Source organism: Benincasa hispida, chromosome 2 (genome assembly GCF_009727055.1).
Source record: "Benincasa hispida cultivar B227 chromosome 2, ASM972705v1, whole genome shotgun sequence".
NCBI classification, from domain to species: Eukaryota; Viridiplantae; Streptophyta; class Magnoliopsida; order Cucurbitales; family Cucurbitaceae; genus Benincasa; species Benincasa hispida.
This window is the reverse complement of record NC_052350.1, coordinates 25,836,123-25,853,883: the sequence shown is the minus strand read 5'-3', so window position 1 is coordinate 25,853,883 and position 17,761 is coordinate 25,836,123. Positions and strand designations below refer to the sequence as shown.

The following is a 17,761-nucleotide window of genomic DNA, read 5'->3' as shown; positions in this document are numbered from 1 at the left end:
TCAACCTCATGAGTTACACATGCAGGCAACACGAAGATGCTACACCAAAATACCTGAAAGGACTATAAGACAGACCTAACAAGCTGTAACCTCCCAGCAAAAGAGAGGAACCGAGCTGCCCAACTTTTAATACGAGCTGTAATCCTCTGAATCAAAGGCGCACAATCCATAGCCCTCGACCGACCAACTAATAAAGGTAACCCCAGATACCTAACAGGCAGCGAACTAAGAGAGAAACCCATAAAAGCAGCAAGCTCTACCACCTCACTAGAATCCACACCCGCAACAAACATGGAACTCTTCCCAACATTCGTAACTAACCCAGACAACTCTGCAAACTCTGCCAAAACCTGCCCCACAAACTCCAAAGAACCCCTCTCAGCTGCACAAAAAATCATCAAATCATTTGCAAAAACCAAATGAGTCAGATCCACACGCTCACACTGATCATGGAACCTAAACTATACGAGAGGCTTATTCAACAACCTGGACAGGACCTCCATCACCACCACAAACAAAAAAGGAGACAATGGATCCCCCTGCCTTAACCCCTTTCTACCAAGGAAAAACCCCTCAAGGAAACCATTAATCATCACAGAGAACGTAGGCGAAGTAACACAAGCCCTCACCCAACTAACAAACTAAAGGGGCGTACCTATAGCAATCAACACACCAAACATAAAATCCCAATTGACCGAATCATACGCCTTCTGAAGATCAACCTTCAACACACAACGCGACTTCCCTCTGCCCTCCTTATAGCCCCTCACAAGCTCCTGACACAATAAAATGTTATGAAAAATCGACCTACCTGGAACACACGGTTACCACTAATGAAAGAAGGCAACCATAACTGCAATATCTCAGCTAGGACCCACGAGATACAGTTATACACAACATTGCAACAAGATATAGGACGAAAGTCCTCCATACATTCAGCTCACCGCCTCTTTGGAATAAGAGTAATAACAGTAGAGTTAACTCCACCTGGCAGATAACAGGACTAAAAAAAATTTAGAACCGCATCACAGAAATCATCCCCAACCACACTCCAAGTAGCTCTGTAAAAATCCATTAAAAATCCATCAGGCCCAGGAGCCTTCCCAGACTTCAACGAGAATAAAGCCTTCTGAATCTCATCCTGACTCACTGGGCGACCAAGCGCTTCCAACCCCCTTCGCGAACCAGCTAAATTGCACAATATCCCCAATCCGGATAGTAAGATCCCTATATCCCACACGCTGAGACCCCAAACTACTACGAAAGAAATCCATTGCCACCCCCGACACCCTGTCATGCACCGTTTGACAGTTCCCCCAGTATCCATAACTGAGAATAAACCACTGCAACTATGGAAAAATGTCGTGTCCATATCATTTAACTCCAGTCACCTCACCCTAGCCTTCTATCGGAGTGACGCCTCCTCTAATCTAGCCACTGACCAGAATACCTCAGTGGCCTGAGCTGCCTCCACACACATCGACTCTAAAAAAAGATCCCTCTACAACTCGGTCTGAATAGCCTCCATAATCTTCCTAACAACCCGCACCTCATCAGATAACACAAAGATATACCTACTAAACGAGACACGTAAAACTCGCTTCGCTACCTTTAGATTTCACACAAAGCTAACCATAGGGGACACATGTTCAGACCTTCTCCACACTGATCAAATAGTATCAATAAAACTATCTACCTTTGCCCAATGAGTAAAATAGCGAACAACGGACAATGGAGGGAACATTGAGTATACGCTTCGTTTTCACGTTGAAATCATTGAATGGCTGAAGCAACCTTAACCGAGGGAACAACGGAGTGTTTGGCCACAGGTATAATAGAAATCAGTTCCCATTTTAATTCATTCTCTCCAAGCTCTAGACAAAACAAAATGACCTCCAGCTCCAGGGACGATGATTCGGTCCCTGTGCCCTACACTCTCCTTCCTCAAAATGCTGCACAACAAAACGTCGTCGTTTTATCCCTCTACCGTCGCCCTCCATGCCAACATTGGCGGCTTCTCCGCCTCTGTGCCCTCTACTCCGCCGCCTTTCTCCTCCTCTTCGCCGTTGCTTTTCTACTTTTCCCTGCCGATCCCTCCTTCCAACTCGTCCGATTGAAACTCAATCACGTCAAAGTCCATTTGGTGCCGCCTGGTGTCTCCCTTGACCTTTCTTTCTTTGCTTCTCTTAGGGTTCGCAATAAGAACTTCTTCTCTCTCCATTACGATTACATTGGCGTTTCGGTCGGCTACCGGGGAAAACGACTTGGATTTGTGAGCTCTGAGGGCGGTCGAGTTTCTGCTCGAGGCTCTTCTTATGTGAATGCTACTCTTGATTTGAATGGGTTAGAGGTCGTTCACGATGTCTTGTACTTGCTTGCGGATCTGGGGAAGGGTATCATTCCGTTCGATACGGAGACGGAAGTGGAAGGATCCATGGGGCTTTTCTTTATCAAATTCCCGATTAAGGTAATGTTGATTTTTTATTCTGTTTCTGACCTTAGATCAAACTTTACTTCGAATAGTGAATTGCTTCGATGTTGATTCGTTTTGTTTATTTGATTAGTTCGCAATCACTGAATGGATGAACAGTTGTAAGACTCCATTCCTTTGCAAACAGCACGATTTAAATAATGCTTATTCTCTAATTACACGCTTCTTAGTGTAGAAGTTCAGATAATTGGAAAAGGACACAACTTTTTGCTTGACTCTTTGGATGTCTAGTAGTGAACCCATTTCTTGGTCCTGCAAATTGCACCACTCCTAAATCACTGCCAAAAGCATAGGCCCATTTGATTTTGGTTCGTTGGCTTTTGACAATTTTGTTTCTTTTCACACAATTTCTAACATGGATTTTTAAAATATAACAAAAAACACTAATGGGTGAAAGTAGTGTTTATAAGCTTAATTTTCAAAAGTAAAAATTATCTACTGCTTCTTTGCCTCTGTGCCATCTACTGTGCCATTTTGTTGATTGGGAAAATGCTTGAAAAGACCTTTTTTGGATTCTAAACTTGAACCATGCCTTTGATTTGATTTTCACATGCCCATTCCTACATTCAACGTAATTATAACAATGTCATCTTAGGCTATTGGCGTTCTTGTATAGATCCCAAATGTTTTTCTAGCAGAATGTGTTATCCGAATTAAAAAAAAATGAAATTTTTGTATGGATGACCCATTCTTAACCCCCTAAATGATAAATGACCCACAACAAAAAAACAAATGAAAACTAATTTTCTACTTGCATCAAAGCACACTTAACGCATTTTATATTGTATCGCATTAGGGACATTTTATCTATCGTAACCCTAACTCAATGGCCATGTCTATTGCGATCTTCATTTTTTTCCACTCCATTGCAATATTTCATTGCAAAAGCACATCAAAGCATGAGAAAAATGAAGATCGTATTAGACATGGCCATCGCCATTGCGTTAGGGCTACAATTAAAGAGACGTCCCTAACATGATGGTAGTGTGCTTTTACATAAATAGAAAGTTAGTTTTCATTTGTTTCTGGACGACGGGTTATTAATCGCTTAGGAGGCTGAGAATGGATTATCCGTACAAAAATCTCATAAAAGAATGTCTGTATTCCTCATTCTTACTTGACCCTTCACTGGCTTCTTTCCCCAACTTGACTGTTCAGCTAAATAAATAGTTATAAGCTATTCATGAGGCTTTATAATTATTGTAACTATAGTGTTTTGTTAGGCTTCTGAGGTTCTTGTGTAAATGTCAGAGTAGAATGTGTCATTTGAATTCAAAGATATCAACCATCATGGGTTTTCTAGTGGTAAACAAGGTAACATTCTCTTGATAAAGGGTTAAGAGGTCATGGGTTCCACCCACTTAGGATTTCATATCCTACGGGTTTCCTTGACACTTAAATGTTGTTGGGTCAGACGGGTTATCTCGTACGATTAGTCGAGGTGCGTGTAAGTTGGTCCGGACACTCACAGATATCAACAAGAAAAGAAAAAGAAAAAAAAATCGAAGAAGTCTGTCTTCCTCACCCTCACCCTCACCCAGCCCTTCTGTCATTCTGTGTCCTCTTTCACCAACTTAGCTGTTTAGCATAAATAGTTGTAATGTATTGAGTGTTCAGTTGTTTTAATGGTGTTTCTTAATGCTCGTCAGGCAAAAGTGTCATGTGAGGTACTTGTGAATCCAAATAACCAAACAATTGAACATCAAGATTGCTATCCTGAGGTGAGAATTCGTCATTTTGCTTACTTTTCTGTTGATATTCCTGCCAAAATTTTAACCTCACAACCCTTTGGATATTTCTTCTTGATATTTGCAGTGAAGGGAAAATGGAAATTGGGGTTTCATTATTACTTCTGTGACGTGAAACTGAAACTGGGAAGTGGGAACTCACCTTATCATGCTGAATTAGAGTGTAAATATCACTCGCAGAAGTTAGGGTTCATTGTGGATTGCTAGGGATTTGAAAGAAAAAGGAAACGGTGAATATCTCTGTGGATTACTAATTGGAAACTGTGTTTTTCTCAGATTCTTACACAAGTTAAAATCCATTTATGTGTGGCAGTCGTTGCTATTGCAGCAACCAGAATAAATTCTGCTTTCCTCATGCTTTTGTGCCCATTCATTTGGAGAGCTTCTATATCCATTTGTGAATTACATGTTGGAAAAGATGTGTTGAATCTAAAATAACTGTGTTCTATTCTATTGAGTATTTTCCAGCGAATCCAATGTGAATGACCAGCAGTATTACTAAAGAAACAAGATAGTATTTTCATAAAGAAGAAAAAACGAACCAGAAACGAAAACATTGCTAAATAGACCCTTAAAATTGATGGATTTCCTACATGTCTTACAAGTCTTATGGAATTCAAATGCCTGTACCCATGGGCATTCCTCATGCTTTCTTATGAGATTGACCTGAGTACGTTTTAAAGTTAATTGTATTGCTGGCTCAAAATATTAGGCCAAAATGAGATTTAACTCGATATTAGAAAGTAAAGTTATATAGTCTTTTCATCTCGTGACAGAGAGGGAGAGAATAAAAAGCTAAAGCGAGTGAGAACAAAAAAATATTAAAAAGATGTTTACGGACGTCAGCAAAAACTTGCTAATTTTCGAGTGATTTCTAAGGGCATCTCTATGAATCTCGGTTTGTTTTATTTTATATTTTACAATACAAAAAAGTGCATATATATATACATTAAAGAACAGTAATAACATAAATTTGAAAAATAGACATTCCACCCATTTAAAAAAAATTCAACCTCTTAATATTATTTCTTCTTGAAAGACGACATGAATCAAGCGACAAGGTAATCCCAAGCGGAAACTGGACTCATATCGTGGAAATTAGTCGATAAAGCCAAATTAAAAAACCTTAAAATTGAAAATCACAATTAGTCAATCTTTTGCGATTGCATGCAATCACAATTATAGATGTACATAATACACACAAGTCATTCATTTATTTTACAGAGACCACGACAGTAATTACTTATCGTTCGTCAATCTTTTACTCTCCGCCGATCCATTTTTCACCACCCGCCGCCGCCCAACCCAAACGTACTCACTTCGGTGCAGCCTGCAACGAAACGACCCTGGGTGCCTCGTCGGCGAGCACAAGCACCGCCTTTCCTCCGACCCGCCGCCGCAACTCTCAACAGCCTCCGCCGCCGCCGTCGTCTGCAAGAGAACCCAATTGCATTGCACAGCCAAAAAGTCCCTCCGAGGCAGGAAATCGTGTGGGTAACACATTTTTTCTTTTTTCCTTTTTGTGTAAATTGTAATCTGTTTATGTTTTGGGTATTTGATGTTTGATGAGTTATCTTGTGGGGATTGAAAAGAAAAGAATATGTGGAATTGGAGTTTTATAAGTGAGACATATGAATGAAGCAAAGGTGTTGATTGACAATACAAATAGAATTTTGGATGGATTCCCATCATATAAAACTCCTTTCCTTTTCCTTGCTTTGTGTGCCAAATATTCTACCTAAATTTCAATCTTTCAATTTTACTAAAAACTTTCTATGAAAATATGGATTTTCCATAAATATTTCTAGAAAGTTTAATGCTCAACTTAGTAACTAAATATTATATGTTTTTATTCGAATTAAAATGTATTATTTATATCCACAATGATCACATCTTATTTTATATTATATTTACATTAGTGATACTTCATTGGTTATTATTATTATTTTTATATTTCATAATCTTTAATGATATAATTACAATGTCAATTTATTCTTCGTGTCAATGTCGAACCCATGAAATTTGGAAATATTAGTGAAAATACCGACATGCCAATGAAAATAGAAAATTATAAAAAATAACATGTTTAAATTTTCACCTTACGAAACTAACAAATTTTTTGAAAACTTGTAAGAATAATTTTTCTCGATCCATCCTAGATGAGAGATCGGCCATCGAGATTCAGTAATAAATCAATTTTTTTGTCTGACTTATCCATTGTTTTGGCCTTCTTGTTACATCTGCATAAATATTTGCTAAATTTTTATGTAATTTTCAAATATTATGCTAAATCTTATATCTTTTCAAATTTTATCCAAATTTGGTTATCTTTACTAAATATTATATCAGATTATTAGGTCATTTTTCAAATTTTTAGCATAATTTCTATTTTCACAATTATATGAATTTCCAAAATTGGTTTTCCAATTATCAAAATAGATCTCTAAATTGATTCAACATTTTTAAATTTTGGGAAAAATAAAATTTTGCGAAAATTGGGTAAGATTTGGTGTAATATATATATAATCTTGGTATTAATTTTCCCAAGATTCTATTCAATATATCAAATTTTCGTGTTAATTATGTGCAAGATTTCATGGAGAAAACCTAAATATATAAAATCTCGGTGTTATTTTGCTCGAAATAACACCGAGATTCACATATATTTTTTTCCCAAATTATATGCAATCTCTCCAAATCTATTTCCTCATACAATATTTCCTGAATCTTATATAAAATCTTACAAATCTTACTTTTAATTTATATTTACACAAAATACTGATTATCTAAATAATATCCATTATCTATACAAATTTCTCTAAATGGTGTAATATTTGGTAGTGTGATTCTTTAATTTTTACAATTTATTTTTACAAATGGTGTAATATTTCATTTATTTTTACAAATGACAATTTTAACTAAATCTCGGTGTCGATCTTATCCGAGATGGACCGAGAAAAATTATTGAACTAATTTTCAAAAAACTTAGTAATTTTATAAGATGAAAACTTAAAAGTGTTTTTTTTGACAATTCCCGATGAAAATTTAATATTATGCATCTATCTTATTCTTCACGATCACACACATTTATTTTGTTGTATTCTTATGAAACCTAACTAATATCTTGTTTTGTTAAATGAAATCAGTATGGTTATATACAAATTTGTTATTCATCAACCTATAGAGCATAATATGTTTTAATATCTTTGTGAAAGAAAGGGTACATGAGAAAAGAATCTAATTCTTCTTCCTCTATCAAAATAAAAGTTTGCTTCACCTTTTGACATGTAAAAGCAACAATCAATATTCTAATATTTTACAGAGAGTCACATTTAGTAGCTAAGTAAACACGTAGATATGCAACGTCAGGTCTTTTGATCAGCAAATGAGGAAAGCAGAAGAACAAAGTGCTCATTCTTAAAGTAGTTTAGAGAATAATGTGTACTTCAATTCAAAGACTTTCATGAATTAATTTCGGTAATAAAAAAATTATTTTGATTCTAAATACGTGTAACGTTTCTCGTTAAATAATATCAATTTACTCTCTTAAATTTTAGGGGAACTAATAATTATATCAATTTAAACTTTTAACTTTTATAAGTATATTAATTAATACTCTCATTTAGACTTAGTTAGAAAAATATCGTTCAAAACATATAATTATTTTAATTAAACATCTAAATTATTATTAGTACATTAATTTAGATCATTTATCAAGATTACAGTGGTAAATTGTCCATATATTCAATTCTTAGACGTGTGTGGATTTCTTTAAACGTGTACTAATAAAATCGATGATTAGAATTGATGCATGGACAATTTAGAAAGGAAATCTTAATTGAGAATCTAAATTAATTCGCTTATAAAAGTTTAGAGATTTAATTGATAAAATTAAGGGAAAAAAAAATACCCTTTTGATCTCTGAGTTTTTAATTAATAAATCTATTAAAATTAATTAAAAATATGATGTGGCAAAATGAGTTGGAAAAAATGTATATTTTTAATATTTTCCACTTCTCTCTTCTTTCCTCTTCTTCTCTCCTCTGCATCTCCATATCTTTTTATCGGTCATTTTTTCATTTGAAGAAGGTAACGAAATTTACTTACTTTTCTCTCTTCTTTCGAGAAAATTAAATGAATTGAAGGGAGTGGAGGGAAAATTTCACAAAATAACTCAAAAACTAAAAACTTTTCCACTAATGACTTATTCCTAAAAACTTTTCTACCACTAACCTTTTGGAATCAAAGATTCAGAAATAACACAAATCCAAACAATATGTGAAAATAGATCACACAGCCAATATTAAAGCAAATCTAATTGGAAGATTAGGGCAAAATCTAATTGGAGGATTAGGGCCAATTGAAGATTAAGGCAGAAAGAATTAAAATAAATAAAAATATATAATCACAAAGCAGGAGAAGAGCAATTAGGGCAAACAGAAGGAAGCAACAATAAATTGCAACCATTGATTTGTGTAGCCTAGGGCAAATCTAATTAGAGAATTAGAGAACTTAGGTAAATTGGTGTGTAATCGCATAGATTTATATTGTTTCAAAATTTTGAAAAAGATGTATTTGGGTATTTTTATTTCGCGAACATTTCCACCAAAAATTTGAGATTTTCTTAGTTCTTGAAAGCTTCGATATTTGTGCAAGAATTTATAATTCATAGTAGTTGATATTGGTAAGAAGCTTTGTGATAAGGTTGTAGTTCTTGTGAGAAAAAGACGAGAGAGAAGCGAACAAATTTCTTCATTTTCTTCAATTGAAAAAATGACAGACAAAGAGACATGGACATGAAGAAGAGAGGACAGGAAAGAGGTAGAAGCAAGAAGAAGAAAGAGGAGTGAAAGAAGAGAGAGAAGTGGAAAATATTAAAAAATATATTTAAATTTAACAGATTTATTAATTGAGAGATTTTTTAAACCTATTTCTTGAAAACTCAAGGAATAAAATAGCTAATTTAAAATATTAGAGACCAAACATATCTATTCTTAAAAACTTAGAACCAAAAGGGTATTTCCTCCTAAATTAACGATGTTCAACAAAATAGAATATAGTAGAAGTTGTAAATTAATATAATTATTAAGGTTTCGTTTGGTAACCATTTTTTTATTTTTATTTTTATTTTTAAAGTTAAGTCTATTTCTTCTTCATTTTTTTTTACCATGATTTGTATTTTTCAAGTGCAATGGTTGAATTCTTAGCCAAATTCCAAAAAAAGATTTTAAAAGCTAAAGCCCCATTTGATAACCCTTTGGTTTTTGGTTTATGTTTTTGAAAATTAAATCTATTTCATCTAAATTTCTTACCATGATTTGCATTTATCTTAAATACAATGGTTGAATTCTTAGCCAAATTTCAAAAACAAAAATAACTTTTTGAAAGTTACTTTATTTTAGTTCTCAAAATTTGGCTTGGATTTTTAATCCATTAGTGAAAAGTAGATAACAAAGGAGAAAAATTGAAAGTGGAAGTAGTGTCTATAGACTTAATTTTAAAAAACAAAAACAAAAAACAACATGGTTACTAAATGGGACCTAATTTTTCTAGTTTTTAAAATTTGACTTGATTTTTTAAACCAATAGTAAAAAGTAGATAACAAATGAAAAAATTTAGAAGTGAAAGTAATGTCTATAATTTTAATTTTAAAAAACAAAAAACTTAACAACCAAATCGTTACCGAACGGAACTTATGGATACAATTCCAAAGATTAAGGTGTAAATGAACGTTTTTCCAAAAACAATAAATTACTTCAATAAGTGGGCGTAAGGAAGTTTAGAGTGGGGTTTTTGGCCCAATTTTGAGAGTGATTGCTGAGTCGTTTCCTAGTCAGATTCTTTAAGGAAAGTTTTGTTTTTACCCTTTGTTTGTTTGCTTTTATTGCATGAGTGATATGTGTCGGAATCTTTGATTTGATTGATTGGGATGGGAAATAACAACACACTATTTTAACACCCAGTTTATACAGTTGAATCACAGAAATATTGTTCATTCATTGCTTTCATTTACCAAAAATGTCTAGTAAGAGATAAATTTGTTATCAGATGATAGTTACAAGTTTTTGGACATTACATACTTTTGGTTAATTAAATTAACCATGGTAAAAGTTTCTCATTATTGCATAATTTCAGCCTTCTTCTAGAATATGGGTTTCCATGGAAGCACCAAAATAATATATGTTCTCAAATTAGGGTTAACAGTGTATAAAAACAAGGTATTGCTGGTGAATGTCCTGCCAAGAACAGGTAATCAAATTCCTTTTACTTTTTTTTTTAGAAATTTTTTTTAACTTTATTATTTATTTATTTATTTTTGCATGGGATGAAAGTGAGATATATAAAAATAAGTATGTCTTGAAATGTACCAAATTTATTGTTTCTTTTTTGAAGTATTTTAATTATATTTTATGTGTATTGAGAGTGAAATACATAAAGATTAAAATAGCATAGACGTGGTATCAGTTAGATAAAAAGAAAATTAGAGTAATTCGATGAATTTTGAATTAAGAATAAAATAATTTGAGCAAAAAAGGTGGCCATTAGGGTTTTGAGTGCGTAACTTAAAAACCCCTTACTTTTTGTTCACTTTTCTTAAACAATCCACTTTAATTTAGGTATATACCTACTCTAAATTTAATAATTTAAGTCCCGTTTGGAAACTATTTTGTTTATTGTTTTTAGTTTTTGAAAATTAAGTTTATTTTTTTTTACATTTCTTATAATAATTTACATCTTTTTTAAATACAATGGTTGAATTCCTAGCTAAATTCCAAAAACAAAAACAAGTTTTTAAAAGCTACTTTTTTAATTTTAAAAATCTACCTTGGTCTTTTTAAATCATTGGTAAAAAGTAGATAACAAAGGAACAAATTTAGAGGTGGAAGTAGTGTCTATAGACTTAATTTTTTTTATAAAAAAAACAAAAAACTAAGGCCCTGTTGTTTTTTTGTTTTTGAAAATTAAGCCTATTTCACACTACAACAAATATCACATATGATAGCATTAAAAAAGGGTATCGTAGACTTTCTATACCGTTTTTGAATTGCTGTCGTAGCCCATGCTATTGAAAGTCTAACTTTCAATAGCATTTTTTAACGCTATCATAAATGCTATTAAAAATCCATTTTCGATTGCTGAAATTTAATGCTATGAAAACTTTTCATAGCGTTATTAGAAAACGCTATAAAAACTGTTTTTTATAGCAGTAAGAAAATGCTAGTCTTTTATAGCATTTTTTATAGCGGTAAACAAATACTTTAAAAAATTTTCTATAGCATTTTATGCATGTTGTTCTAACCCATGTTATTAAAAGTTCCGAACATTCCATAGCATTTTTTAAAGTTATAAAAAGCGCTATTAAAGACTTTCTACTACATAATTTTAATATTATGATTGTTCTTTAATAACACTCTTTATAACAGTAAACTTTCTCCTATGCTTGTTTCTATAGCATCTTTGTGTGTTTTTATATTATTTGATTTTAATATTATATATGTTCTATAGCTTTTTAAAATGCTATAGTAGATTTTATAACAATTTCTTGCTACTATTTATTATTAATAATAGCTATAATCATAAACTATTATAACTTTAGTATCACAAATGATTTCATTTGCATTCTTTAAAATATCATATAAAACTATTTAATTTCAAGCAAATTTAGTACAACAATAAAATAAATTCAAGTAATTTTCAATGAAAGATAGTTAAAATATAAAATACACAATTTATTGAGTATAGTAGCATATGTATAAAATACATAAAGTTAGGTGAGTTGCTATCCTTAGTACTTGACATATATGGTCGATTCCAATTTTGATTTTTCGGCGACAAATTCATAATTGAAATTTGAGATTCTACTTTGGAGACGAAAATACCCATGAACAATGTTCTAATTTTCATATTATCCTGAAATCCTCATAAACCTACATTTCCATTCAAATAGAGTTAAAAATGTACATATTTATGCACAAGAGAACAAATTTTAAAAATTCAAACACAATGGCAAATCTAAGAAAACTAACCAAATTATAGGAAATGTAACCTAAAACACTTACAAATACATAAAACAAGGATATCCATTAAATGAGTTTATGAGATCAAGAATAAAGTGAAACTTAAATTAAGAAAGTTATACATGGTTTACTTATGTTCCATTAAGCATAATTAAACCAGAAAACTAATTATTCATTAATGAAAAATGCAAAAAAGGTACATTGTGAACAAAAACAAACGAAAAATAGAACATTGCAACTGATTTTAATAGAACAACAAAAATCACAACTACACCAGGAAAATAAAAGGGGGTTTCTCGAAGATCAAATAAATTCAAATCAGAACAAATCTAAATAAAATTCCTAAAAAAATAAAATAAAAAGGGTGTCCTCTCTCTTACTTGGTGAAGGAAATTTCGTTCAAAATTATTGAAACTCAAATAATATTCCTAAATAAATAATATGAAATGACATCACAGGGTTCATATCCTTGACTTATATATTTTTTTTTAATTTTAGCAGAGTTAATATAATTCCACAAATAAAAAGGGGCAAGAAGTTGCATCAATAAAAGCTCCAAAACTACTTAAAGAAGTACCTAAACTAAATAGTATCTTCTGTTTGTTGGTATTTTCCTCATTTGGCTGCTGTTTTGTATTCTTCTTGTGACTATTCTGTGATTTTCCTTTTGCAAATAAGCCTTCAGCAACTGATTTCTCTTTCTTTATGACATTTAATTCTATTTTTTTGGTTTTCAAGGTTGATATTATTCCATATGTGGTGATTGACTATCTGCCATACTTCAGTGCATTTTTAACTTCTTTATAGGCTTCCGGTAGTAAATTTAAACAAATACTTCTTTTTCATCTCCAATCTTTTCACCAAGGTTCTTAAATTCATAAACAATCTTTTTGTAGTCATCAAGGTTTTCTATAATGATTTTGCAGAATCCATCCTGAAAGTAAAAAATCTTTCTCTTAAGTACATCTTGTTCGGTAAATCCTTTGTGACAAAACAACTCTTCTAGTTTAAACCACATATTGAATGCCATTTCTTGATCCATTATTTGACATTATACATTATCACTAATATTTAGAATAAGAGTACTATATGCTGCTAGTTCCATATTTTCTTCTTCTTCTGAGTATGGTAATTTGGTAGGGTCTTGAATGGCTATATGAGCTTTTTTCTAGCTAAAATGGCCTTTATTTTAGCTTTCCATAAGCCAAAATCATCCTTATTATCAAATTTCTCTACTTCATACCTTGTAACAACCATATGTGATTAGTTCTTGATTCTTGGTCCTTCAAGATTTGAATTCTGAGTGTGACTAAGCTCTTTCATTTTTGTTGGGCTTTTAGGATAAAACCACCGAGGCCCAAGATAGAACTACACAAATGATGGTGGAAGACAGTTGTAGAATGTTAGGGCTAATTTCCTATATTGAGTGCATCTTATAGTTTATAAAGACAAATTATATATCTAATAAAATAAGAGGTAGTTTATTAATATTTAGACTGTATTAAATCAATCTAATAAACAAAGATCTAAGGTTATTTTATGAAACTTAAACATGTATGTGGAGATATACAGGTGGATTATGTTTAAATGATAACTTAAATGGTCTGTAGTAGATGGATAAGGCTGGGTACCTTATCCTCGTGACATTACGAATACGATCTACTTTGTAGATGTTACAATTGTTGTAAAGTGCTACAAATGATTTGATCCTGATCATTCATATGGAGACATGTGAGCAGAGTATTCTATACAAAGAGTTTGTATAAGACCAGACTGTGAAATGAATAGTCTCCCTATATAACACCGTTGCTAGAAGAGACTTACATTTCACTAGGATGACCATAGGTGACTTGACCTTAATCCCGAGTGAGTTGTGAACTCCTGTCTATGAAGGCAACCATTTGATTTGTATGGGTGAGAGTGGCCTTGTTAGCTGACTCAAAATCCTACTATTTTGGAGACTTGTCCAAGTAGGGAGCTGGGAATATAACTACACAAGATGAAATTTACTCCTTTCTAGACTATAAGGAAAGTAGATAAATTGCTCCCTTAATAGCTAATTTTGGGTCTTGAACATCGAGGCCTCAACCTCTCATTGGCCCAAGAGGTGTTAGTTTATATTTGGACTATAAATTATTTGTTTATTAGAGGGGTCAGTGGTATTTAAAGAGTTAGATGTAACTATAGGGTAAAATGGTATTTTGACCTAGCTATAGTTATAAGCAATTTGTGAAGGGTCGACTCACTATTGATTGATTATATTCGTGGACACAGAAATAAAACTATAGTGCGAAGAGTGCAACTATCGGTCTTTAGTAGAGTGAACGGTAGTTAATGAAAATTGATTAATTTAATTAAAGAGTTTAATTAATTAATCTTATATCATTGGAGCTTCTAATATGTAGGTCCATAAGATCCCTTTATTAGCTCACTAAAGGATATTTAAGAGGAATGATTTGATTTGTTCTAATCAATTGCATATTAATGGGATTAATATAATATGGTTAATTATAGATATGATATATAATTAAGAGAGAAAATATTTGAATAAGATTCAAATATTAAAGAGATGTATACATATAAATATGTGATAATTATATGTTGATTAATTCTATATTAAATATGTCGTTTAATTGATTAATTAATGGTTAATTAATTAATTAATTAATTTTTGAGAAGTAGAGATAAATAAACATGTGATGTTTATTTATTTATTTATTATATATATATATATATATATATTAAATTGAATTTAATATATATGGTTATTTAATTATTGGACTAATTAATTAAATAAAAAGTTATTTAATTAAATTAGAACTAGAGTAGGAATAGAAAAGATGAGAAGGAGGTCACTCCTCCTCTCTATAAATAAGTCTTCATGACCTATGTTTGTGACACAATTGAATTGAAAATTCTGAATCTTAGTCTCCTATTACTTCTCTCAAAATCTCTTTCTTTTCTCTACTATTTCTTCCTCTTCCAAGTGTTGGAAACCATACATCCAATTCTTAAGATCCTAGAGAATAACAAGGTTTCACTTATGGTTGTGTTCCTTGATCATTGAAGAGACGTTTCGAAGAAGATGCGGAGGAAATCATGAAGAATTTCGGAATCTACAAAGGTAAGGTTTAGCTCTTCCCTCTTTTCTTCTCTTGAATGCATACTAATCTTGATTGTTTATCCATTATGTTATTGTTTTTATACCGTATTTTGTTTATGTAAAATAAAAAATAAAATTGCAAGGTGATCACACACTTCCGCTTGGGATTTGATCCCTTCATAGAAATGTGTTGTTCTCCAGAAGCCATGTCTTAGAGCTGAAGGTTAATCAGAAAGGTATTGTAAATAAAAAAAAATCCCCTTTTCTTTCTGCTCTATAAATGGAATTTCTTAGAGAAGCTTTCTCCAATGGCGATCTATGTTGTTAAAGAAGAAAAACCACATGCAAGGTTGATTTTGTGAAGAATATGAAGGAAGAAGAGAAGAAGAAGATGATAAGAGTTCCGTGGTTCAATCAATGTGATCTACATCCACGGGAAGGAAACAATTCTTGAAGAAAATCTCAAAAGCTAAATACAAGTCTCTCACTCACTTTTAAAGTTTATGTATTAGAATAAAAATAAAATGAATGAAATAACTTTAAATTACTAAATTGAAAATACATATGAAAGTAAAATTTTACCTTTCCAAGAAAACAACTTAAACAACCCAAAAGCTCGAAGAGATCTGAATTAGAGCTCGAAAATTGGAACGCCGGAAAGCGTCGGACCTTGCGAACAGAGTTGAGACAGCAGATCTGGTGAAAGTACAACACTGATGACTGGATCGGAAGACCATGAGTAGATCAGGCAAATAGACGACTGAATCGAAAAAGCCCACAGTTAAATCTATAGATCCAATGCTAGCGACCTACCTCCACGATTAGAACAAGTTGGACAAACGGCAAGCTAACCCACCGAAATCTACAGATCTAAGGAGAAGAGAGAACTCCACCACTGACGTAATCTATAGACGGCGAACTCCACCACACCGGTGACGACCCACCGGAATCTACGGGCGACGAACTCCACCACTGACTTCCATCGGAAGAACTCAACTAAATCTACAGATCCAAGGAGAAAAAAGAGACCTAAACAACCAGACGATGTCCCAAATCTACAAATCCAACCACCGGAGACCCTAACAACGTTGTCGAAGAACGGTCACAACGATGACCAATTACCGGAAGAACGCCCATGACAATAGAGACCCAAACAATGCTTGTGACGATGATGATCGGAACAATGTTGGTGATTCATACGACCAAGGAAAAGAGAGGGTTTAGTAAGAGAGAAGTGAAAGGAGAGAGAAAATTTGGTAGTAAAATGAAAAAATGTTCTTTTAATAAAGTTAAAAAAAAAAAGAAATGTTGACCTTTAATGTCAGTTTTAAACCGACATTGTAGCCTATCTTCAATGTTAGTTTAAAACCGACATTAAAGATCCATTTTTTTTTTAAAAAAACCTGCATTATACATTCAGTTTAACTTTTTCCAATTGACATTAAAGCCTAAAATTCTTGTAGTGATTAAAGGTAGAAAACCCCTTTTATGTCCAAGAAATTTTCTGTTACAAAAAGATTACAAGTAGTTAGTGAGAGATTAATTTGAGATTTTGACTGTTGATTTCATTATTTTACATAAGACTATAAAAAGTCATGCTTGTTGTAACACAAGAAGAGGAGATTGAGCTTTTAAAATTTCAATGAAATTATAAGTCTTTTGAGCCTATAGCCATGAGCAACTTATTTTGCATATCTTGTGTTCGAATTTGCATGCTAGGAATATTCAAGGTTCATTGGTCATCATATTTCTTCCTTAAAATGAATGGGCTTGTGAATCTTAGGGCATTCCAAGTTGTCTTGCTTCTTGGTTTGACCATCTATCTTTCTCCCTTGTGTAACATTTTAAGTCTAACAGGCCTACATTTTTTTTAAGTTCACTAGGTCAATCTATTAGACACAAAAACGTAAATCTCTAATACTTATTAGATATCACTAGAAGAATTTTGGGCTTTAATGTCGGTTGACAACCAACAATAAAGATAGTGTTATTAAAGCCCTTTAATGTCAGTTGTCTTTAATGTCGGTTTTAAACCGACATTAAAGGGCTTTAATAAAACAATCTTTAATGTCAGTTGCAACCGACATTAAAGCCCTTTAATGAAATTTGCAACCAACATTAAACCCCTTTAATGTCGATTGCAATTGAAGCCTAAGAATCAAATGAAACTGAATCCATTTTTTCAATTATTGTCCGTATTTTTAAATTCTGTTGCCGAATCCATTTTTTCGGTAAAAAAGTATAACATGTCACATCATCATCGAACACTGTGGCTATAACATATTATTTATGTATGGATTGCAAATCTATTACATTTAATCTGCAAATTCTGCTATAAAATTATGATTTAAAAGGCCATACAATAATTCAGCCCTTGAAAACAAATTACAAGTAATACAAA

At 32.4% G+C, this 17,761-nt stretch overlaps 1 protein-coding gene across 1 annotated transcript; it reads left to right on the top strand.

Moving 5' to 3' along the window:
• The first annotated feature begins 1,737 nt into the window (after positions 1 to 1,737).
• On the top strand, positions 1,738 to 4,725 carry LOC120070868. The gene is made up of 3 exons (XM_039022759.1): positions 1,738 to 2,467; positions 4,141 to 4,212; positions 4,307 to 4,725. The coding sequence occupies exons 1-3, from the start codon at positions 1,781 to 1,783 to the stop codon at positions 4,307 to 4,309; spliced, it is 762 nt and encodes a 253-aa protein (XP_038878687.1). The 5' UTR covers positions 1,738 to 1,780; the 3' UTR covers positions 4,310 to 4,725.
• The last annotated feature ends 13,036 nt before the right edge of the window (positions 4,726 to 17,761 follow it).

What these genes read in the sequence shown, in the direction of transcription:
- LOC120070868 (XM_039022759.1), top strand. Translation starts at nt 1,781, where the DNA reads ATGGCTGAAGCAACCTTAACCGAGGGAACAACGGAGTGTTTGGCCACA. An exon ending in TTATCAAATTCCCGATTAAG is followed by an intron (nt 2,468 to 4,140) that starts GTAATGTTGATT and finishes AATGCTCGTCAG; the next exon opens with GCAAAAGTGTCATGTGAGGT.